Source organism: Microtus ochrogaster, chromosome 10 (assembly GCF_000317375.1).
Source record: "Microtus ochrogaster isolate Prairie Vole_2 chromosome 10, MicOch1.0, whole genome shotgun sequence".
Lineage (NCBI taxonomy): Eukaryota > Metazoa > Chordata > Mammalia > Rodentia > Cricetidae > Microtus > Microtus ochrogaster.
The window spans coordinates 34816959-34842006 of NC_022016.1; the positions used below are offsets into that span (position 1 = coordinate 34816959).

The 25048-nt window shown below is 49.5% G+C and overlaps 1 protein-coding gene across 2 annotated transcripts; it reads right to left on the bottom strand.

Moving 5' to 3' along the window:
* Positions 1-386: 386 nt before the first annotated feature.
* Ccdc120 (coiled-coil domain containing 120) lies at positions 387-20429 on the bottom strand. Of its 2 annotated transcripts, XM_026782188.1 has the most exons (12): positions 20153-20429; positions 11530-11651; positions 8428-8581; positions 8212-8302; positions 7937-8070; positions 6599-6739; positions 5983-6259; positions 4538-4600; positions 4085-4259; positions 3857-3955; positions 1904-2818; positions 387-1415 (listed from the first exon to the last, which is right to left on the bottom strand). In XM_026782188.1, exons 4-12 carry the CDS (start codon positions 8258-8260, stop codon positions 1301-1303), a joined length of 1968 nt encoding a protein of 655 aa, XP_026637989.1. In that variant the 5' UTR covers positions 8261-8302; positions 8428-8581; positions 11530-11651; positions 20153-20429; the 3' UTR covers positions 387-1300. The 2 variants fall into 2 exon arrangements, with proteins under 2 accessions (XP_026637989.1, XP_013203898.2); XM_013348444.2 differs by lacking the exon at positions 11530-11651.
* Positions 20430-25048: the final 4619 nt, after the last annotated feature.

Below are 25048 nucleotides of genomic sequence, written 5' to 3' on the forward strand. Positions count from 1 at the left end.
ACAGGGTTTCTCTGTGGCTTTGGAGCCTGTCCTGGAACTAGCTCTGTAGACCAGGCTGGTCTCAAACTCACAGAGATCAGCCTGCCTCTGCCTCCTGAGTGCTGGGATTAAAGGCGTGCGCCACCATCGTCCGGCAAGAATATTTTGTTTTCTGACTGCCGTGGTTGTACATGCCCTTTATGCCAGTATAGATGGATCTCTGAGTACAAGGCCAATGTGGTCTACAAGTGAGTTCCAGGCCAGCCATGGCTACACAGTGGGTCCCTGTCCTGTCTAATAAATATATACATATAATCTGGTCTTAACTAGAGGTGTGGGTTCCTGTGATGAAGCAGACAAAGAAACAATCCAGCGGTTCAGTTTATACATTTATTATAGAAATCCCCTTCCAGTGTGAGTAGTGTCTTGGGCCCAGATCCATTGATACAAAAAGAAAATTTAACACCAGGTAAAGGGGGTAGGGGAACCCCCAGTTCCAGAAAGTCACACACAATATAGAAAACACAGCTTATGTGGATTTGTTTAAAAAGTGGTAAATAGAGGAATGTCAAGGAGGACATGATGTGGCCTGTGGCCCATGGCCAGATGTCACCTGAGGGTTTTGCTGGCATCGACCAGTTGCCAGGTTTAACCACTGCAGCATCCCAGGATGGGACATACTCAAATGGCTCTGCTTCTTGACAAACTCTTGTATAGCCTCCTGACCAGGGAAGGTCAGCACAGAGGCCACGGGCAGAGACAGAGACAACAGCTCCTTCAGGCACCCCACCTAGACTTCCGTCCTTCCAAATGTGGACAGGAGCCCATTTGTCCAAGAACTCTAGTGGGAGGAGGCAGGGAGTTCTCTTCATAGCTGTCTCTTAACCCCCGAGACTCTATATGGTCCATTTTGTTGAGGTGGGGTGGTGGCTCCTGAATGGAACAGGCTGGGCATAGGGACAGGAATGAACCCAACCAGGACTGAGCTCACAGCTTCCCTTTTATAAAATACCTAGTGTTGGGCAAAGACAGTGAATAATAAATCACAACTGTAAACAGAAATGGAGGAAGGGGCAGAGTCCCCAAACCATCATCCCCCTCTTTGAAGCTAGCTGGGGCCCTCCAGTCCCCCAGCACAGGATGAGAAGAGATGCAGGAGTATCGGACATCCTTCTGGGCCCCAAAGAAGCCAGGGGTCCTGTGAGATCAAGCAGTTGTCCCTCAGAACCAAGAGCAACCACATCCCAGGGCTCAGCGAGGTTGACTGCATGTTCCCCAGACTGGACTATGTCCAGACCAACAAGAGGCTTATCAGGAAGGGTCAGACCAATGTCCCTGGGGTCTGGGGATCAGAACTGGAAGACTGTTCCCCCTCTAGCGTCAGGTCACTTAAACGAGCGCTCAGCTCCGGGGGATACAGGAAGTCCGTGTAGTATCTTTAGAAAGGACAGCAGGAATCCGGAAGACAGGGAAGGGAAGGGAAGAGAGGAAGAGACAGACAAGACACACAGAGAGAGGAAAAGAGGCTTGTTAAAGAGGTGGAGACAGGCGCAGGACAGCACCTTCAGGCTCTTAAGCATGGGGTATGGAGTTTAGAAGAGAAAGCCATGGAGCACGTATGTCCCTTCTTCCCAGCACCCTGACTTCAAGGCTCGCTGCCAGCTGTCATGTACTAGGGAGAATACATAGAATCGAATCCTTCTAAAGCTTGGGAAAGAACTCCTGCTACCAACATACCAGATCCCCCTCAGCAGGACTCTAAGAACTAATGCAGGTCATGTCTGATAAAGTGACCCCATGCCAAGACCGCAGCTAGTTTCCTTGTAGGCCCACTCATCAGCTATCTTGACAAAGTGCTCCCTGGTCAGGATACATTCAGCATCTCAATCAATACCCCTACCCATCAGCAAAAGCACCCCCATACCTGCCGGAGACAGGGGGTGCTGTGAAACTCCTCGAGTGCGGGAGCGGTGCCTGGCTGGGAGGACCATATAGTGCCTGGCCCACTTCATAGCAGCGGGCATGGAGGAAGGGTGCGTGTGTTGGGCCCACATGTGGAAGCACAGGTCGGCGCTGGGGCCCCATGGCCAGTCCCGAATTCCGGATGTACCAGTCCCGGAGCCCCTCCAGGGCAAGGTTCTTATGGCCGCCTCGCTCACCAGCTGGAGGTAGCCGGGTGGGTGGCGGCATCCAGAGTAATGGGTTTGGATGCACTTCCAGACCCTCCACAGCTTCTGGGGGCAGGCCACAGGGCCTGGAACGAATGGCACGGGTGTTGGGGTCTTTGCTGCGGAGAAGGGGGCTGCTGCCATCAGCTGCATATATGGGTGGAGGACCAGGCAGCATGGCAAGGAGCCCATCTCTGCGGGAAAGGGGTCCTGGGACTTCAGGAGCAGGCAGCAAATCCCCCCAACCTGCCCCACCAGCACCACGGGGCAAGCCCCGGTCCAATGAATAGTCCAAGAGGAAGTCTCCACACACAGGTGGGAGTCGGGGGGGTCCACGGGATGCAGGGGCAGCTGAGCTAGGTCGGGCAGCCCGAGGAGGGTCTGGGGGACCAGCGGTGCGGGAGGAGAAGGCAGGGACTGGTTGGGGGCGCTCATACAGCACCTCACTGCTCTTGCAGACTGGGGGACCAGCAGCAGGGGGAGCCAGGGGGGCAGGTGGAGATCCTGCTCCCCCAGCAGCTGCCCGGTCCACCAGCAGGGCCTCAGAGCTATTGCTGCGGCGGGTGCGAGCTGTGAAGAGGGAGGCCCGATCTGAAGCAGGGTCAGGCCGAGGAAAGCCCATCTGTGAGTCCTGACTACCCGACCACTGGCGAGAATGGAGGCCTTCCGGTCTGGAGAACAGAGGTGCGGTAAGAAGAGCAGGGTCAGAAAAAGAAGACAAATGACGAGTGCCCTGACTGCCCCATCTCATTCTGAGCCTTCACTATCTCTAACACAGGACCAGTATTAGAAGTCGTGTGCATGTAGCTACTAAGCAGTGTGTGTAAGGGCCACTGAGATTTGGCCCCAGACGGGAAGCCAGAGGGTAGGGCATGGAAATGCTCACCAGGATAGGGCCGCAGCTCTTACAGTAAATGTTTCTGGGAACGGGACGGAAAGGCTAGCTAAGGAAGGACATACACAGGCACCCTCCTGATCCCACAGCTCCTATTCTCCTGCTAAGGCTATTCTCATGGCTCCTTTCTACCTCCTGAAGGAAGCCCTAGGCCTTACAACCGGAACTAAAGGCTTTCTGAACTCTAACCCACCAGGTCTATGAACCAGCCCCAAACAACTGTAAACATGCCCCCAAAAGACAGGGATTCTGTTCACAGCATGGGAAAAGTAGGCATTTAAGGACTTAAGGAACGTTATAGTTTGGCATGTCAAGGCTGACTAGTTTAAAAATTTGCATGGGCTCCAAACTTGAGAACTTTGGTTTACTCACAAGTTACTTAATTAACCTTTCTGTGCCTCAGTTTCCACTCCTATAAAATGCAAATAATAGCACCTCCACAGGGGGACCTTAGGATGACAAAGGAGTTGCTATCCACCACAAATGCTACCGATTATTAGCAGAAAGTAGGCATTTGATACATGCTACCCAACATGCATTGTACCTGTGTCTCTCAAAGGCAGATAGTACACTCACTTCACAAACGAGGAAGGAAAGATTCAGAGAAAGAAAATGACTTATCCCCAAAAATGCAGGAAAGCCCATACTCAATCTCTCACGCCTCTGCCTCCAATTCCCACGCCAGCTTCTAGCCACCTTTCAAAGCCCAGTTGCCCATGTCCCACATCTTTTGGAAATTCCTATTCAACATCTACAGTTCGAACTAAAGGTTTTCTCCTCTGATACTCAGACCCACCCTCAAGAGTCCCCTTACTTGCAAAGCCGGGGGCCAGTGCCCCGGGTGAGGACAGGGGTGGCAGGCACACTTCGCCCCTCAAAACTGGAGGCACTCCTGGGCAGCGAGCGGGTGGGGCTAGACAGAGATGGCAGGCCCACATCGGGACCCAGGTTAGAAACCGCACTCACCAGTAGGCCCTCCTGCCAGCCCAGGCTCAGGACCCCACTCCCAGTCCCAGGAAAGGAGGAAAAGGTTCCTCTTTACCTGGTGGGGCTGGCCACAGAGTTGCGCCGGCTCTTCAGGTCTCCATAAATATCCGAAGGGGGAGGTTTCCATGGGGCTCGCCGCTCAGGGCTCCCTCCGGATACTGCCCGAAACTGGTCCCAGGCCTTTGGTGGTGAGGGGCGCTCAGTTAGAGAGTAGCAGCTATGAGGGTCCTCTGGGTAGAAGGGAGAATAGGGTAGAATTGAATGAGAGAGGGCCTGGAAGGAGCAGGGCAGGTTTGGGGGTGGGGCACCGACAAGCTAAGAGAGGTAGCAAGGCAAACGTAGGAGCTGACCTGTAAGGTCTAGGGCAGAGGAGGCGGAGACAGGTGAAGCTAAGGGCCCATGGGAGCATGGGGCAGGGCTAAAGAAGAGCTACAGTAGGAGGGGCTGAACCAACAGATATTCTGAGAGGACTCGGGAGGGGTGAGCCAGGCTGGGGGATAGTTCTCACCATTATCATGGCTGGCCCCTGACTCTGAGAGGGAGCTGCTCTCCGAATGCAGAACTACATCCTCTACAAGGGAGAAAGGGAAAGGCACCCTGTCACTCCAAGGTCTGAATTCCATCCCTGCACCACTGGATAGCATCTCTGTGTGCACTGTGTGCACTGCCTTCTGCTACCTGATTCTGGCGCCTCCCAAAGAAGAATCCATCTTTGCCAGACACACAGACCTCTAATTCCAGCTACCTAAGAGGCTTCATGAAGCAGTGTGCATGTGTGTGTGTGTGTGCGTGTGCGTGTGCGTGTGTGTGTGCGTGCGTGCGTGTGTGTGTGTGTGTGTGTGTCTGTCTGTATGTAAAATAAGTTCAATGCCGGTCTGGAACATGGAATGAGTTCAAGACCAGCCTGGGCAACTTACCAAAATCCTGTCTCAAAATAAAAAGTAAGAACAAAACAAGGGAACAGAGCAGTGCTGGTGCACGCCTTTAATCCCAACAGAGGCAGATGGATCTCTGTGAGTTCGAGGCCAGCCTGGTCTATAGAGTGATTTCCAGAACAGCCAGGTCTACACAAAGAAACCCTGTCTTGAAAAAACTTAAAACAAAAAAAAAAACCAATGTGCTGGAGAGATGGCTCAAGGTTAAGAACACTTGCTACCCTTGCAGAGGACCTGGGTTCGGTTCCTACACCAGGCACTTCACAACAGTCTCTAACTCTAGTTCCAAGGGTTCCAAAGCCACTAGCCTCCACAAACACCCGTATGTGTGTGGTAAATGTAAACTCACGTAGGAACACATACATGTAAATAAAAATGAATAACTACTTTTAAAAATAAAAACAAAAGCCAGGTAGTAGTGGCGCACGCCTTTAGTCCTAGCATTTGGGAGGCAGAAGGAGGCAGATCTCTGTGAGTTTCGAGGCCAGCCTGGTCTACTGTACAGAGCGAGTTCCAGGATAGTCAGGACTACACAGAAATACCCTGTTGAGGAAAAACTAACTAAATAAATAAATAATAAAAATAAAGAAGAGGGCTGGGCGGTGGTGGTGCACGCCTTTAGTCCCAGCACTCGGGAGGCAGAGGCAGGCGGATCTCTGTGAGTTCGAGACCAGCCTGGTCTACAAGAGCTAGTTCCAGGACAGGCTCCAAAAAAACCACAGAGAAACCCTGTTTCGAAAACAAACAAACAAACAAACAAAAAACTAAAGAAGAGGACTGGGGATGTAGCTCCATGGTAGAATGACTTTCTAGAATGCTGATCGGCCTAGGTTCAAGTCCTCTGAACCTCAAGTCCGCTCATTACAATTCTGCTTGATGGGCGTTCCCCTTGTAAGTCCTGCTCACCTCTCTGCCTTCAACGGCTGCTCAGCCACTCCACCACTCCTATATGTGTAAGCCACAGTCCATTCTCAGGGTCATTTTCCCACGCACTGGAGGGATGTGGGACCTGCCTTACCTTGACTGAGCTGAGCAAGGCGTGTGCCCATGCAGACACCCTGGGCATTGACTAATGCTCCTGCAGAGAGTGGCAGCACCGGGAGGCCAAGGCGGGCCCGGAAGTCCCTGAGCTGCTCTTCCAGCTCGTGCAGCCTCCGCAGGGCATCCACCTGCACTTGGCGCCGCCGCCGCCTCTGCTCTCCAGTAAGGTCAGGAGCCAGGGCCAGGCGGCGGGCAGCAGCTGCAATCTGCTGCTGCACAGACACCTCACGCTCCAGGGCCTCAAGAGCCAGCTCCTGCACAAGCCAAGAGGGGTGGAACAGAGCTAAATCATAGAAATGACTACCCAAGTAGCAGAAAGTTGGCAGAGCCCATCTATACTGGAAATGGGGCCTGTTCTTCCTGGGGGAGTCTGTTTGCCTCAAGGGACAGAATGAGGAGGTGGGCCTATGTATCTTCTAAAGATAGGAAGCTTGTCTTGACAAAGTTGGGGGTCCCATACTGCACGGGGGACCCACCAGTTCAAACTCTTTCCCTTCTTAGCTCCTCCCACTCCTGGCCATAACCCTCATTCTGCCCTTGTTTGCCCCTGCCCCTCACCAGCACCATCCTGCTCCCCACACCCAACTGCTTACCTCAGCAGGACACAAGGAGTGGTGTACTGGGTTCAGGTGTGGTGGAGGGTAGGCACGTGCTGCAGGGGGCCTCCGGCGTACCAACTGAGGACGTTCACCAGGCTCCAGTGGGCACTCAGGGGGCAGCTGGCCAGTTAGCTCCTGGAGGGGACAGGGACAGAAACTACAAGGGTTAGTTGGAGAGATGACATAAAGTAGTAAGGGTACAAGAAACTATATCTTCCAAGGAGACTGGCCTTGCCCAATACTCCACATAGATCAGGTTCCTTCTCTCAAGATCTCTACCACCAGGGTAGGAAGTGTGGACCCTAAGTCCCTCAGTGGCTCCAAAAAAATCTCTGGGACATTGGGTATCTTGGAAATCTGGAGCCCAGAGTTCTTAGTTTTTATAATTATAAAAGCCCACTCTATATGCTGCACATATAACACAGGGACTGGTCTTCTGAATCCCATTAGAGTGCGTGTGTGTGCGTGCGCGTGTGCGTGCGCCTACGCCTGTAGCTGTGCATATGTGTAGGCCAGAGGCCAATCTTGGATGATGTTGTTACTCAGGATACTATCTACTTTTTTCTTTGAGACAAGGTTTCTTTCTCACTGGCTTGGGACTTGCTGATTAGGGTAGCCTGGCTAGTCAGAACGCTCCAGGGAAGCCATCTGGTTTCTGCTTCTCCAGCACAGGATTGCAAGTGCTGGCCACCACGCCCGGCCATTCTTTTTCCATAGTTTCTGAGGGTTGAACTCGGGGCCTTATGTTTACATGGTCAACTGAGCAATTCCCCATCCCCTGAGCCCTACTATTCCTTCAGGAAAAGCGTGTGGACACTCACACTGAGAAGGGAAAATCAGAGCTATGTACCATAGCCAGCTGTGGTACATCATGCCTAGAAATTCCAGTTCTTGGGAGGCTAACGCATGAGCTAGAGACTACCCTAGGCTACAGTGAGAGTTCTAAGTCAGCCTGGGCTACAGAGCTACAGAGTGAGACCCTGTCTCAGAAAACAGATGAACAGATGGATAGATGGGCTAGTGGAGAGAAGGGAACAATAATTCACCTTGCGTCAGTTCAGGATGAGCTCTGTTGCCCAATTTTGGAAACAGTTCTCACTTTGGGGACGGGAAGTTTAAAATTATTGACAAGTGACTATGGATCAGCATTGGCATATTTCACTGATACTGTGACATCTAAGTCAAACTATGAGGATACACAGGGTGACAAGAATTCCTAACTCCCAGACAGTAGTCTGCATGCCTAGACACCCTGGCTCCTCACCCTATCCCACCTACCCCGCACCTCCTCACCCCCACCCCCACCTAATAGCCCTGGGGTGAGGCCCTCACCGCCTCCTGCAGACAGACTTTTCTGAGCTCTTGAAGCTTCAAGCTCAGAGCCTCTTGCAGGGCCCGCTGGCGGTCAAGCAGCCCTCGAAGACGCTCTGACTTCACCTGGGGGGCAGCCTCTCCAAACAGGGCAGCTGCGCAGGGGGAGGGAGCAAAGATGAAGACAACCAGGACATCTTGGAGCAACTGTGGGGACAGGGACCAACGCTTCCCAAGCAGGCACATGGAGACTCGGGGTAGGGAGGGGACAGCAGGAAGTGGAGGCAGCCGCTGACCTGGGGCATTGAAGGTAGGGGAGCTGATCAGCTGACCTTTGACTTCCATCCTTGTACTGTCTGGAGGCTGTGGCTGGTGGCTGGACAAAGCCTGGCAGTGACACAGCACAGAAGGCATTAAGGAGGCATATCCCACGACACCCCCAGTCCCAAGGCCGGTCCTACTGCCTATCTTCCAGCCAGGAACAGAAAGTACCCCGGGCTCCACCCACCTACCTGGCCTGCCCACTCAGAATCTGTGTCAATGTCTGGACCCACTTGGCCTGGTACCTTGGTTCCCTTCCCATTGAGTGCTGACACAGTGAGTGGGAAGCTGGGCAGACTTACAATGCCTCCTCAGAGGCCCATAGGCCACAGCCAGGAATCTCACCTAGGGAGAGAATTAATGGTACAGGTTCAATTGAGTATACCAACCGCGAGCACGTATTCAGCCTTGGGTGCCTGGAACAGTTATCTACTCTATCACAATGAATCTTTGAAACCCCTCAGGCAGGAGCTCCGTCATTATTACCTTTCCTTAGGAGATGAGGGGTGGAAAGCACAGAGAGCTGAAATAATTGCCCAGTAAAGGGCTTCACATAGGACAACCCCTCTGGTTCTATACAGTTCCTCAAGACAGCAGCTCCAATCCTGCCATTTGCCTCTTGAGCACCTCGGTCCATCCATCAGGCAGAAGGGCCTTTGCCCAGGCTGTGGCCACAGTCTAGGGCACTGGTTCCAGCCTCTCACCAGCGGAACCTTGCTTCTCACTTATTTTGGAGCTGTTTGAGTTTCAGCACACAGTCTCACTCTGTAGACTAGGCTAGCCTGAAAGTAACTGTGTTCAAGCTGCTCTTGAACTCACAGCGATCCTCCTGCCCCAGTCTGTCACATGCTGGGATTACAGGCAGGCACTACCATGCCCAGCTCATTCTGGGGCTTAGCTGCCGCTTTCAGAGGTGGTTCCTGAGTGCCACCCTCTCCCAGCTGCCGCTGAACAAGAGCCTGGGCCTCCCTGTACTGCCATTTGGATAGGGAGCAGGTCTGCCCCAGGGAATCAGTAGCTCCAGCACCCCAAATGCTCCTGCACACAGCAAGTAGCCCACAAATGTACGCCAGCTGGCTGAACAAGTAACCGAGTGAACAAATGCAAGAGAGCCGAGCCAGGTATCCAGACCGATCTGGCTCTGTACGCGTTCTAATTCCACCCTGCTGCCCTGATGTAGCAAGGAGTGCTCCTTGACTCCAGGGTCCCTCCAGCTCCTCCTCCCTCCCACCCTCTTCTGAAACTAGCACAGAAGTTATCCTGCTGGGATGGGTGAGAAGAGCCATCCACAGCCATGGATAACCCATTATCTGCCCTTTTCTGTCCCTAGAAGCCCTGGATGGCCATGGAGCCTGCTTTGGCTAGCTGCCAGCCCTCCTTCTGCTTCTTTGGAGTTTGCTCCCTCCCTCCCATATCCTGCTTGGTCCCCCGCTGGGCAACCAGGTGACATCACCTCCCACCACCTGTGCTAACCTCCAAGGTAGGTAACTGGGAAGGCCTAATGGAGACAGCAGAGTTCCCATTTTAACCTACCTTGAATTTCACAGCTTGTCGTGATGTTCTAGAAAAGACCCAGACAAGCAAGGAAGCCTGGCTCTAAGCTCCTTCTCCACGTCCACACTGTAGGGTATAATCAAACTGCCTACAAGGTCCCCCCAGTTTATCTGTTGTCTTCCTGGCTGTCTCACAGGGTCTGTGACCCTCCCTCAAAGGACTCATGGACTATCCTCAACATCAACGTGAGACAATCCCCAAATCCAGACACTATGCAGTACAGAGGTTCAGTACGGCAGGGGTTCTTTGATGTCCAATCTCAGCTTCCTCTGTCCCTCAGTTCCTAGAACTCCTACTTTTCCCAGGTCCCATTTTAGTTTGGAAAACTTTTCACAAGGCTGGCCTGAACCCCTTTCCACCCCAACAGAAAGCCAACTCCCCTGACCTCTGGGTCCATTCACCCCGTTCGCAACCATCAGTCTCATGCTCGTCATTCGAGTGCCTCAACGCTTCCTTCTTTAGATCAGAGCATCGTGGACGTCAACACAGGGTCCAGACAGGAACCCCGACTCCACCCTGTCAGCCTGACCTCAGGGACATAGCTAGGGCATGAGTCATTGGGTCACTGGGCAGGCTAGACTCGGGTCAACGCCCCACACCTCCATACCTGACTCAGGAACCTTTGCTTCTACTCTGCTGTGCTCTGCACACTTGCTTTGGGACTTAGTGCTGCCTCCCACCAAGATAAGATAGCGAGAAAGCAGTCCACCGCCACCCCTCCATCACCACCACCCCTGTGTCACTAGCGCACCCTCACACAGGCCTCCGAGACCCTCCTATCCGCCCCAGGGCCTTGTCATTCTGTGTCCTGTTGCTGGGACAGACTGTAGTATGAGAGTCACGGAGGGCACATGCGGGGACACACACACACACACACACACACACACACACACACACACACACACACCCAGAGGCAGGCCCAGCAGGTTTTTCAGGTCTGCCCTTCTGACACCATAGCTGAGAAAAATTCCTGGCTGTAATGACTGTTTACAACCAAGATACTTCACCTGGGTGGCACTCCAACACTGTCAATGAGAGCCCCCAGTTCCACATCCTGCCATCACTTGAACAAATACACACGCAAAGTCTGGACTGCTCCCCAGTGCTCCCCCCCCACACACACACACACAGCACACCCTTTTCCATCAGTCTGGGTGAACAAATAGAGGGAGAAACAGAGCCTGAACAACATGGTTTCTAAATAGTTCAGTTGGCCTTTTCAGAGGCACTAGCCCTGATAAAGAGGCCACTCTGAAAAGTGGGAGGGATGGGGCAGAGAAGAGGGGGCTGAGTCTCTTTGCTCCATTCTTCTTCCTCCATTTCCAACCCAAAATTGCTCTCTATCAAGAAAGGAGAATGGACATGTGGGAATTTGCCCTGCTCCCCAGCTCCTCCTGTACAGAACACTGCCCCTCCTATCGCAACCCTTTATTGTCGATGGACTTCTCCCGCCTGACCAGGTTCTCTGGAAGATCACTTCAGTACACTGCACCCCAGCCCTCAATCCCTGCGCCTTCACAGTCTCACACCCCTGGCCCATTGCTCCGAGGTACTCACCAATGCCAGAGTACTGTATGACAGCCTCGAACAGCTCAAAAAGCACAGTTGTCTCGTCCAGGCCCTAGCTCTCCTGGCAGTAGAAGAGAACAGCAGTGACTGCTGCCTTGGCTGCCTCCCACTAGGTAAGGCCCAGCCTACCTGGACAGGAACTGGGCTGGCCCATACCTTTTAACCCTTACCTGCCGGCTTCCAGGGTTCCTGGGGAAGCAGTGTCTGGGACCAGGTGCCTCACTCAGGGAGCCCAACAGGGCCAAGAAGAAAGCACAGAACTCTCTCCTCACTGCAGACACCTAAGAAAGAACTGGGGAAGAAGCGCTAAGAGCTGTAGGAGCAGCCAGCCACTGCTTCTCCTGCCTCTACTGCTGCCGAGATCCCCAGGCCACTGGTGCCTGCCTATACAAGGTAGCACCTCGGGGAATGGGGGCTAGGAAGCTGAAAGGTACACACGTACACACACGTACACACACGTACACACACACACACACACACACACACCTGTTTTGTTTTGTTTTTTTTTTTTTTTATTCTGAGCAGGGTGCACTACCTCTCCAGACTCTGATCCTTCCCTCCCAGAGCAATGCAGGGATAAAAGAAGGTCTTGGGGAAAATTTTTCCCATAATTAGGTTAATGGTTTTCTAAGCTGCAGAGAGAAGTTAACAGAGTTTCTCTTTGTGGCTCTGGCTGTCCTGGACCTCACTCTATAGACCATGCTGGCCTCGAACTCAGAGATTTACCTGCCTCTGCCTGCCAAGTGCTGGGATGGAAGAGGACATGTGCTACCACTGCCCAGCAGAAGCTAACCTTTCTAAGGAGGACCAGATCCCAAGCCACCATCTTCCATAGTCCAGGAAGAAATAATCCTGGTTTCTGCTCTACAAACCAGAGAGATGGCACAGAAAGAGCCTTGTCTGAACAAGGCATGGGAAGTTGGGCCTTGGCAAGGTGAAAAGGCCTGCCTAAGAACATGATGATGTAAAACATAAGGAGCCAGGAAGTGGGGGTGCACACCTTTAATCCCAGCACTCTGAGGCAGAGGCAGGGGGATCTCCGTGAGTTTGAAGCCAGCCTGGTCTACAGAGTGAGTTCCAGAACAGCCAGAACTGTTACACAGAGAAACCCTGTCTTGGAAAAACAACAAGGTGGGCATGGTGACGCACACCTTTGATCCTAGCACTTGGGAGGCAGGAGCAGGCTGATCTCTGCAAGTCTGAGGCTAGCCTGGTCTACAGAGCATGTTCCAGAACAAAACAAAACAAAATCAGTGTGAGAAGGAGCTTAGAATCAGAATGCTAGAGTTGGACCCTGGGCTAGAGGTGGCCTGTGGCTGCTCCCAAAGGCAGACGGGACAGACAGCTCAGACTTCTGTATCCTAGCATATTCTTCCCAATTCCTCCTGCTTAACATTTGTGGCCTGAAGCGAAGCTTTATGGTCAACAAGGAAATTGAGAGCTCTGAGTCCCTATAATGTCCCTCAACACAACCCTACCTGGGCACATTCTAAGCCCATCCTGGGCACATTCCAAACATCTTCTACTCCAGGTAACATGATCTGCTTTGTGACTGCAGAACCCAAACCTAACCCAGATTCCTTACAGAAGGCTGGGCCATGTGTGGACAGGGATGGCTGTTTGGCTGTTCTTGCCCATGCCCAGGAGAAGAACTTAGAGAAGGATTCCCTCAGTCCCATGCTATTAGGGCTTCCTACACACCTTTCTTCCTGGTTGTGAAATTTATGGCGTGCACCACTGCTGCAGCCAGCGCAGCCTGGATAGTCAAGACTGGCGGGGGATGCCGGGATTGACACATGGAGGCCTCTTTTCAGGTGGAAAAACAGCAACCTTTATTTTGTCCTAAACTAAGGCCTTTTATACCTCTACTGCTTCTGTGGAAAACCAACAGCCAGAAAGAACACAAACATCCTTGTCAATTACAGAGCACAAGGAAGTTCCGCTGTCGGTCAGGGGGAGTGAGGGCAGCTGGATCACAACACACCACAAAGTGCCCTGCTGTTTCCTTCCCACTTCGCTCTCCTTTGGTGTACTGGTGGAGGCGAGCAGCAGGCACAGGAGCAGCTAGGTGAATACTTCTGGGGACTATCATCCTGGCCATGGCCTCCCTTTCCCATCTTGTAGATCAGCAGACATGGCGGGAAAATGCATGTCTATAATCAGGGACAAGAGAAATGAGAAAAATTGGCTAATAATGCAGATGGAGCCTTGGAGTTTAGGTTACCATAAAATGGAGGGCAAAAACTGTTACCTCATCCATAAAATGAGCAAAATAGACAACAGAGATCAATGAACTTTAGAAGGTATTTCATAGTACATGTAACTCACACCAAATCATTAACAACCTTTCGCAAGAACAAGAAATTTGGAGTTGGACAGATGGCTCAATAGTTAAGCGTATATACTGCTCTTCCAGAGGACCTGAGTTCAATCCTGAGCACCCATGTTACGTGGCTCATAACCCCCTATAACCCCAGTTCCAGGGGTCTAATACCTCTACCTTCTGGGGGCACCTGTGCACATGTACTCGAACACACACACACAGGGTTAAAAATTAAATCTTTTGCTGGGCAGTGGTGATGCACACCTTTAATTACAGCACTCAGGGAGGCAGAGGCAGGCGGATCTCTGTGAGTTCAAGACCAGCCTGGTCTACAAGAGCTAGTTCCAGGACAGCTAGAGCTCTTACACAGAAAAACTCTGTCTCGAAAAAACAAACAACAACCAAAAAATAAAATAAAATAAATCTTTCAAGAAATCTTAAAATTTGGCCATGTGGTGGTGGCGCACGCCTTTAATCCAAGCACTCAGGAGGCCGAGGCAGGCGGATCTCTGAGTTCGAGGCCAACCTGGGCTACAGAGTGATTTCTAGGATAGCCAGAGTTACACAGAGAAACCCTGATTCAAAAAAGTTAAGATTTTATTTATTTACTTACTTTCGTTTTGTTTTGTTTTTGAAACAGGGTTTCACTATATAGCTCCCAGTGTCCTGGAACTTGCTGTGTATGCCACACTGGCCTCAAACTCATAGAAATCCACCTGTGTCTGCCTCCCAAATCCTGGGATTAAAGGCCACTGATGTTGCCCTGAACGTATGTCTGGAAACCATGTGCCTGCAGTGCCTGTGGAGGCCAGAAGAGGGTAACAGGCCCCAAGACCAGAGCAACAGATGGTTGTAAACCATCATGTGAGTGTTGACAATTCAAATCAGTTCCTCTGGAAGGGCAGCTAATGTTTTTAATTGCTGAGACATCTCTCCAGCCCCAACAATTTTGTCTGTTTGTTTGTTTGTTTGCTTGCTTGCTTGTTTTTAAAGAACGATAAATCTGAGGCTTGAGAGATGTCTTAGTGGTTAAGAGCGCTTGCTGAGGGGCTGTAGAGATGGCTCAGGGGTTAAGAACACTGGCTATTCTTCCAAAGGACCCCGGTTCAATTCCCAGCAGCCACATGGCAGCTCACAACTGTCTGTAACTCCAACTCCAGAGGACCTGAGGACACCTTCACACAGACACACATGCAGTCAATACACCAATGTATATAAAAATAAATAAATCTTAAAAGTAAAAAGGAGTGCTTGCTCCTCTTCTAGAGAACTGAGGACTGGGGTTTGATTTTCAGTATCCATATCTGGTGGCTCACAACCACCTTCTAGCTCGAGTGGAACCAATGCCCTCTTTTGACCTTTGGGGGTACCAGTACGCATGTTACATATATGGACACAGATACATATACATAAATAAAAATAAATCCACAGAAGCAGACTAGTTTTTAAAAAAAGTGGGAAATAGACAATGATTCCTGGGCCAAGTAAACAAGTGGGACTGAGTTCTGCACACACATCATTGCCCCACTCGGGAGTTTTTTCATTTGTGCATGCTAAGCAAGCATTCTGCCACTGGCTATAGCCCTAGTCCCACAATCTGAACAAACCTAGGTCTGACCTCTAAACACACATGCATGCTGTACAGAGAGCAAAAGGTGAGTCAGGGACTTAACTCTGTCACTTACTGGTCATGTGACTGTTTAGAAAAACCACTTTTCTGGGCCTCAATGTCCTCATCTGTTAAACAGAGAAACTGAGGTTGTGAAGGGAACATTATAGGAACTTGGAGAACTCCTCAATGATAACTTATAAAACAGTTGCCAGGCATAGGTGACCTTTATTCCTACCACTAAGGAGGCAGAGACAGGAAGCTCTCTATGAGTTCGAGGCCAGCCTGGTCTATATATTGAGTTCCAGGACAGCTAGGATTACATAGAGACCCTGTCTCAAAACAAAATTATAAAACAGAAACAGATACTCACAAAGTTATCGCAAGCAACTGACTTAATCCAAGCTTGCTAGGATACAGCAACTGGCTGGGTATTATAGTGATACTTTATCTGTATAAACAAATGAATGAATAAACAAAGCTTGCCTGAAGATCAGAAGGTAAAATTAAGTCACTAGAGGCTAGGCAGTGGTGTCACACACCTTTAACCCCAGGATTTGGGAGACAGTGGCAGATGGATCTCTATGAGTTCAAGGTCACCCTGGGCTACCAAAGATTAAAGCAGAAACAGATCCAGGTGGTGGTGGCTCACACCTTTAATCCCAGTACTAGTAAATCACACACCTTTAATCCCAGCTCTAAAGGGGACTATAATCCCAGCACTAAAGGGGAGGAGACAGATGTTCAGAGCTCAGTCTGCAGTCACCCAGCCTTGATAGAGATAAGATTTCTCTAGTGAAGCCAGGCGGTGGTGGCGCAAGCCTTTAATCCCAGCACTTGGGAGGCAGAGGCAGGCGGATCTTTGTGAGTTCGAGACCAGCCTGGTCTACAAGAGCTAGTTCCAGGACAGGCTCCAAAACCACAGAGAAGCCCTGTCTCGAAAAACCAAAAAAAAAAAAAAAAAGATTTCTCTAGTGGCTTGGCTGTTTTTCTGATCTTCATCTTGAACCCCAATACCTGTCTCTGGGTTTTTATTATTCGTCAGACAGGGTATCAGTACCCAAAGTGCATTGCTGTTATAATTACAAGTATTCCTCCGCAATGAATCAAACAGATATTTTTGGATGCTCCCTTTGACACAGAGCTGGTATCATTCAGCCTCACCCAATAAATCTGAAACAGATGTTTGGTTTTTTTTTCTTTTCTCGGGTAACCTTGTCTGAATTCTCCCTATCCAAAATCAAGAACTGAAAGTATTCACGGAGCCAAGAAGATGTCTTAGGGAAAAACCCTCGCAAAGTGAACCAAACGTGAGTTGTCAGACACAATGTCTCATGTCTGTAACGCCAGCACTCCTACAGCAAGATAGAAGGCAAAGACAGAAGAATTCCCCTGACGCATGTGGGCCAGCAAGCCTGGAATTGACAGTACCACAGCAAATGAGAGACTACCTCAAACAAATCAGAAGGTGGGACCAACACCTGAAGTCTTCCTCTGACAGCCACACACCAGCCCTCACACACAAGGGCGCACATTTACACAAAAATAAAGGGTAGCCAGCAGGATATCCCAGTGCCACCTGAAGCTTGAGGACTGACTTAAATTCCTAGGACTTAACATGGTGCAAGAAGGGAGCAGACTCCTGAAGGATGTCTACAAACACACACACACACACACACACACACACACACACACACACACACAAAAGCACCCCTGACTTCCACATACGATATAAATGTAAAAATATTATATAAAAATTGTTAGAGCTGGAGAGATGGCTCAGTGGTTAAGAGCACTGGCTGCTCTCCCAGAGGTCCTGAGTTCAATTCCTAGCACCCACATTATGGCTCACAACATCTGTAATGAGATCTGGTACCCTCTTCTAGGCACTCACACATAAAATATAAATAAATAATTTAAAAATTGTCTACAAAGAACTAAACATATTCAGATGCATTTGAGATAGACAGCTGGTATTGCAGCCTCTAGAGTCTCCCTTCTTGCCAAAAGCAGCCATATTTGAAAGAGGGTGTGTGTGCCTCCCTCCCCCGTTCTCTAACTTATCATTAAAGATGCACGAACTGGGAGAGCTGTGATGCCTGCCTGTAATCCCAGCACCAGGGAGGATGAGGCAGGAAATGTGCCTTGCCAGGCATGGTACCACACGCCTTTAATCCCAGCACTTGGGAGGCAGAAGCAGGTGGATCTCTGAGAGTTCGAGGCCAGCTTGATCTACAGAGTAAGTTTCAGGCAAACTAAGACTACATGTTGAGATCCTGCATGAAAAATAAAAAAATAGTATAAATAAATAAATAATGAGCTTTGCTATTGCCTGGACTGACCAGAGACTCCTGGGCTCAAGTAAACCTTCCACATTTGCTTCTTCTTTCTCTTTTCAGTTTTTTTTTTTTTTTTTGCTTTTTTCGAGACAGGGTTTCTCTGTGGTTTTGGAGCCTGTCCTGGCACTAGCTCTTGTAGACCAGGCTGGTCTCGAACTCTCAGAGATCCGCCTGCCTCTGCCTCCCAAGTGCTGGGATTAAATCTTTTCAGTTTTTCAAGACAGGGTTTCTCTGTGTATCTCTGGCTGTCCTGGAACTCACTTTGTAGATCAGACTAGCCTTGAACTCAAAATCCACCTGCTTCTGCATCCCAAGTGCTAGGATTTAAGGCATGTTGCCCAGTTTCAGTTTAGTACTTGGGTTTTTGTTTTTGTTTTGAGACAGGGTTTCTCTGTAGCTTTGGTGCCTGTACTGGAACTAGTTCTTGCAAACCAGGCTGGCCTTGAACTCACAGAGATCCGCCTGTCTCTGCCTGCCTACGCCTCCCAAGGACCGGGATTAAAGGTGTGCACCACCACCACTCGGCAAGACAGGGTTGTTTTGGAGCCTCTCCTGGAACTAGCTCTTGTAGATCAGGCTGGCCTTGAGCTCACAGAGATCTTCCTACCTTTGCCCACCGAGTGCTGGGATTAAAGGCGTGTGCCACCACCACCTGGGCACATTTGCTTCTTGAGTAGCTGGAGATACAGGGTTATAGTACTACCAGACTGAATGAGCCTGACTCTAACATCCAGCAACAGTCTCTGCCTATGCTTCTACACACAATACAGAGACCCCTATGGGTGGGATGTTTTAGCACCAAAATGCTTATTGATAACTTCATGAGAGAAAGAAAGAAATCCCTTCCCTCATCCCACCCCTACCAAGTCCCGAAGCCTCTGACCAAGAACTGGTTTTTTTTGTTTGGTTTTGTCAGTCCCAAGAAGCAGGGATAATACCAAAATCAAAACTGAAAATCAGGTGCCACAGATGACATGACGTCTCTTAGCCTCCCTCCCCCAACATGGGACAGGGCCCAATATAGAAAGGCTGCAAACACGATCCAGACCTCTCCGACTCCCAGATAGTCAATGAATAATTTAGGGTGTTCTTTCACAGTTCAGGGGAGCAGGGGTTGTGGGAACGTTTCCATGCACTCCTAGGTCAGTAAAAGAAATGCAAGCTCCATGTGAGATCACTCGGATAGAGACGGGGATGGGGAGATCCCATACAAAAACTCCGCCTGCCGCAAAGAGCTTACAAGGCTACTTGTTTCTGTATAAGGAACACACTGTAGAAGCCCTGGGGACAAAGAGCCTTCAAGTTCTGAGGCAAGGGCTAATGAGACTCAGAGTGCAAAAGGGATGGGAAATGGATGTTAGGAAGGGCTGAACAAGTTGGAAGGTTACAATAACAAGTAAAACGGGAGGCCTGGTTGGGAGAGTGGGATTTGAGGTTAGGACAAGAATGAGTGCAAGGTCTAAAAGAGAAAAAGTCACTATAAGATAGATGGAGCTCAGGAGGCTGAGCAGGGCCCAGGTATGGTGGGACACGCCTCTAACCCTAACACTATGGAGGTGCAGACAGAGTGATTGTTACAAGTTCCAGACCCGCCTAGGTTCCATAGTAAGACCATATCTTTAAAAAAAGACTGGGCATGGTGGTGGTACATGCCTATCATCCCGGCACTCTGAAGGCAGAGGCCAGAGGAGCACATCACATATTTGAGGCCATCCTGGACTACATAGCAAGTTCCAGGACAGGCAAGGCTACGTAGACAAATCCTGTCTAAGAAGAATAGAGCCAAGACAAGATGCTGGATAGAAGACTAAGGTTCAGAAGATGAGAAAAAAGTACAAGGAGACACACACCAACGTAGAAGAATAGCCAGGAGACATGACTGGGATAAGTCAAGCCAGTGATCAGGGAGGAAAAGGGGCAGGTTCAGGTGGAGGTCAGGAACAAGAAAAGACAGAATGAAGGCAGGGACGAGGTGGTGATATCAGGGAGAAAAAAAAAAAGGAAAACTGATGGAGATCTGGTGTGTTGGTGGGGCCACAGTTCAGGGGGTACAGAAATCAGAGGTCAGCAATCAGGATAGAACCGAAACAAATTAGGGTTAGTGGAAGGAATTCAGAGACTGGATAAGCATTTTGAAAACAGTGTGGTCAAGCATCTGATCAGAATCCGGAGTTGTTGTTGGGCTTCAAAACAATGGCTTCAGAGATAGGATATGGTCAAACAGGGACCTGGGCCAAACACAAACCTGGATGGGGTTGGGGATCAGAACTGGGCTTGGCGGACAAAGAAGGGGTTCAAGATCACACCACGCCAAAATATAGTTAGGTCAGGGGTAGGACTGAAGGTTCTGGGCCAAGGACTTCGGAGTTTAAAAGGGATGTCGACAGGTCAGACAGGGGTCAGGGGTGGGGGCATAGGGTCAAAGGGTGTAGGGGCGCGCGCAGGTCCATCCTCGTGAACGTTTCCGGGCCTCGTCCCGCCCTGTCCCCACCCTTCTTCTCCTCGCAGGAAAGGTTACTCACCGACGGTCCTCGCACCGCTGTGCAGGTGGGGTCGGTAGAGGCCGATAGACATCTAGTGGGCGCGCCTTCCCTCGCAGCGCCCCGCTCGCGCGCCTCCTAGTCTTCTGCTCCCTACCTCCGGGCCGCGTTCGACTGTACGCACTACCGTTAGCCTTCGGGGGTAGATGGGGAACCCCCAGATGGTGGGAGAGATGCGGCGGGGGCGTCGGCCCCGCGCACCTCACCTTTAACTCAAGACGTCCGTTGCTGGCTGCACAGCCACCTCCGCCGCTGAGCGCGAACCTAGGGGGTTGGAGGACGAGGGGGCGGGGCGCGGGACCACAGCAGCGGCAGGCACAAAGTGCGCAGGCGCCAGTTTGGGTCTTCGATTTTTTTTTTTTCCAGCTTTGGGAGCGCCAGGAATGAAGAAGTGGGGAGCGTGTGCGCACGCGCCTTTTGGGGCGACAGAGCCCTAAGCCACGCCCCCTAGGTGAGCCGACCGATGCCCGGACTCCAAGTCACTCTTCCCCTAAGGCAGTATCTCAAATGCTATCTACAAGCCTTTATCACGCCTCTACAGTACTCCCAAACAATTCCTTTTGCCATCTCCTAGATGCTCTCCCAAACGACCTTCCGTTATTCTCCAAATTATATTCCCAAAGTATTGTCTTTGATCCCAAGCAGTACCTCCAGGCCATTGTCTGCTGTCATTGACCTACACCAACACACAACTCTATCTATCGAGCATGCAGAAATCATCTGTTTGCACGAGGCTAGACCCACAAGTTGTCCTCCGTGAATGTAAAATTGCGTGCAAAATTTTTTTCATAAGTAGATCCTTGAAGTGTGCACTTCAAGCTACACTCCAGCAGCCTCCAAATTACTCTTTTCATCTGTGTTGTACCCCCCAAATAACTTCCCATAGTTCCCCCAACTGTTAATCCCAAGTAGTCAATCCACCCTTCCTCAATAGTCAATCTGCACCAATAAACTGCCTTCCACAACCTCCAAGTTATTCCTCCTTCACCATCCTCAACTGACGCTTGAAGTCAATAACTTCTAAACAGCATTTATATTCTTTATTCATTCATTTGTGGTGCCAGGAATTTCCAGAACCCAGGGCCTCACGTATAATAGGTAAGTGTTCTTCTATCAATGAAATAAATGCCGAATTCTGAATATCACTCCTAAATCCTAAATTTATTGAGCATGGAAAACACCTTTTGTTGACCCTAACCACTCCTTGGGATCCCCACACCACCCTCTATTGATTCCCAGGGGGCCATCCAAGAATGTGTAGCGCCACCCTGAACATTACTAATTATGACCAATACCTCGAATCACTTCCAACTGTCGCTTGTTTAACTGCGAACCATGCTCCTTCTACTAACAGATCATCCTATTGCTACAAAACTTTGTTTGTTTGTATGGGAGTTGAAGTCCCATGAGGCACAGACTGACCCCCAACTCTACATTGTCAAAGATAATCTTGAACTTCTGATCCTCCTTCCTCCACCTCCTGAGCTATACTCCTAGCCTCTTCCCCATTTTTTGAGAAAATTTGATGTGACCCAGGTTAGCCTGACCTTGCTGTGTGATTGAGGATGATATTCAACTCCTGATCCATGGGGCAGGAGAGTGCTCAGATGGTAAAGAGCATTGCCTGCTTTTCCAGAGGTCCTGAGTTCAATTCCCGGCATTGGCTAACAATCATCTATAGTTAAAAAAAATATGGCGCCCTCATCTGGCCGACAGGCATACATGCAGACAGAACACCGTATCCCTAAATAAACCTTTAAAAAAAAAAAAAGAGCACTGGCTGCTATTCTGGAGGACCTGAGTTTGGCTCCCAGGTGGTTCATGCCAGTGTTTGTAAAAACAAAAGAAAAAAACAAATTAACATCAACTCCTGATCCTCTTGCCTTCACCATCCCAATAAGACCCCATTCTCAGTCTTAGACGACAGCCACAAATCAACTGTCTATAGATTTTCTCTATTCTAGACATTTTACATAAATGTAATATGTAAATCTTTAAAACATTTATTTTTACTGTATGTGTATGAGTGTTTTGCCTGCATGTATATGTATATTTGTACCACATTCATCCAATGCCTGTAGGGGCCAGAAGAGGGCATCAGCTTCCCTAGAATTGGAGATACAGATGGTTATGAGCCACTATTTGGGCCCTCTAGAAGAACAGCGAATGCTCTCCATCTCTCCAGCCACCACATGCAGATGATTTTTTTTTTTGAGACAGGGTTTCTCTGTGGCTTTGGAGCCTGTCCTGGAACTAGCTCTGTAGACCAGGCTGGTCTTGAACTCACAGAGATCCGCCTGCCTCTGCCTCCTGAGTGCTGGGATTAAAGGCGTGCACCACCATCGCCCAGCTCACATGCAGATGTTTTAATGTCTGACTTAGCATGAGGCTTCAGTGGTGATGGTGATGAGCATTTTATGAGACATGATCTCACACCGTATCCCAGGCTAGCCTGAACTCTCAGTGATGCTTCTGCTGCAGCCTCCCAAGAGTGCTTCACCATAGCATAGGTTTTGAAGGTTTATACATATTGTAGCATGGAACAAGCAGTCTGTGCTTTTGTTGTTCTTGTTGTTTGTTTTGGTTTTTCAAGACAGGGTTTCTCTGTAGCTTTGGAGCCTGTCCTGGAACTAGCTCTTGTTAAATCAGGCTGGCCCTGAACTCACAAAGATCTTCTGCTTCTGCCTCCCAAGTGCTGGGATTAAAGGCATGCGCCATCACCGCCTGGCTCAGAGTTTTTTCAATGTTGAAAACAAAACCTAAAAATAAACACAAAAACAAAATGAAAAACTTCCAAAAATATCCCCAAAATGTCCTTTAACAATACTTAATGTCACTGATTCCAAGCCACTTTTCAATAATTGGAAACCTCACTTCTAAAATTCCCCTGGAGCCCCAACTCTGCCTATAAATACTCCCTAACTTCCTTTCCTTAGTATCACAACTACACCCACAAACTGGAACCCCAAACTACACTACTTTTTAAGGATGTTCATTCATGCCCAACTTGTCTGCCTCTCTCTTTTTCCTCTCTCTGTATGAGGGTGTGTTTGTGCTCTGTTTCCCTGAGCTTTACTTCTGACATTTCTTCCTGCTTTCCTTTTTCTTCTTTTTTTTGGGGGGTGGGGGCTTTTTTGAGACAAGGTTTCTCTGTGTAACAGTTCTGGCTGTCCTGGAACTTGCTCTGTGGATCTGAAACTCAGAAATCCCGATGGATCTACCTCCCAAGTGCTGGGGTTAAAGACATGCCTGGTTTTTTTTTTTTGGTTTTTTTTTTTTTGGTTTTTTTTTTTTTTTTGAGAAAGGGTCTCTCTTTCCCTCCCTCCCTCCCTCCATAGCATTGGCTGTCCTGGAACTATGTAGACCAGGTTGGCTTCTGCCTCAGAGTGCTGGAATTAAAGGTGTGTGCCTCTCCTCTCCTCTTCTCCCTCTCTCTGTCTCTCTCTCTGTCTCTCTCTCTGTCTCTCTCTCTGTCTCTCTCTCTCTGTCTCTCTCTCTGTCTCTCTCTCTGTCTCTCTCTGTCTCTCTCTCTGTCTCTCTCTCTGTCTCTCTCTCTCTCTCGATAGGATCGCAAATAGGTCAGGCTGGCTTCAAACTTTTATCATGTGGCTAAAAATGACCTTGAATTGATTCTGCCGCCTCTCTACCCTCCTCCTCCTCCTACGAGGTAGTATTGCAGACATTCCCCACCATACCTGGCTGGGAACTTGCAAGCCACCCACCTGGTGTATAGAGCACAGGCACAGGAAGAAGAGAGACCCTGCCTCAACAAGCGGAGAAGCAACACTGACTCCTGCAAGTCGTTCTCTGACTTCTGTACATTTACAAGAGCGCACACACAAAAAAAAAAAAACCAAAAAATTTAAAACCCTAAAACCATTTTTTTCAACTGTACCATCTACATCATGCCCCCAAGAAGTCTCATCTACACCCTCAAATTGCCGTTCAGTATCCCCTAGTGCTACTTGCAAATGTTCCCCATTTACAGTCCCAATCTCCCAACCATACTCAAACCATTCTCCAGTGACCCTGTGGCCCTTTGATGGGTCGAACAACACCCAAGTAGTGCCCAATTATGCCCTTAAGTTGTTCCCAGTAATTCCCAAGCATATCTAAGTGCTCCACAATAGCTTCCGGCTCTGCCCCAAAGGCTTCAGTATTAGCCTTTTGTGGCTGTATAACTCATCATCACCAATTTGGGAGCTTAAGATAACAGAAATTTGGAAATCTGTTCTTTCACAATTCTGAGAACTAGAAATGTACCGTCAGTTTCACTGAGCCAAAATCAAGGTGTTACCAAAGCTGTTCTGGTCTCTGTAAGAGAAAATCTACTCTTTGTCTCTTCCAGCTTCTGGCGACTGCTGGCATTCCTTGGCTTGTAGCACTCTCACACAGTCTCTTCCTCTCTGCCAGTCAGGTGTGCATCACCTACCTTTCATAAGAACACTTGTGCCGGGCAGTGGTGGCACACGCCTTTAATCCCAGCACTCGGGAGGCAGAGGTTGGAGGATCACTGTGAGTTTGAGTCGAGGCCAGCCTGGTCTACAGAGTGAATTCCAGGACAGCCAGGGCTAAGCAGAAACCCTGTCTCAAAACAAACAAGCAAACAAAACCACTTGTGGTTACAATTAGGGTCTATTTGGATAATCCAGACTAATCTCCCCATTTCAAAATCCTTAATTTAGAAACTAACAATGCTTATGTATGCCTGTAATCCTGACTACTCGCGAGATTGATGTTATAGATCACTTAGGCACAGAAGTGTTGCTGTTGTTGTTTTTCTGAGACAGGGTTTCTCTGTAGTTTTTTTTTAATATTTATTTATTTATTTAGTATACAATATTCTGTCTGTGTGCATGTCTGCAGGCCAGAAGAGGG

What these genes read in the sequence shown, in the direction of transcription:
- Ccdc120 (XM_013348444.2), bottom strand. Translation starts at nt 8,260, where the DNA reads ATGGAAGTCAAAGGTCAGCTGATCAGCTCCCCTACCTTCAATGCCCCA. An exon ending in CCCTACCTTCAATGCCCCAG is followed by an intron (nt 8,071 to 8,211) that starts GTCAGCGGCTGC and finishes CCCCCTGCGCAG; the next exon opens with CTGCCCTGTTTGGAGAGGCT. An exon ending in GCACCCCCTGTCTCCGGCAG is followed by an intron (nt 1,416 to 1,903) that starts GTATGGGGGTGC and finishes TCCTTTCTAAAG; the next exon opens with ATACTACACGGACTTCCTGT.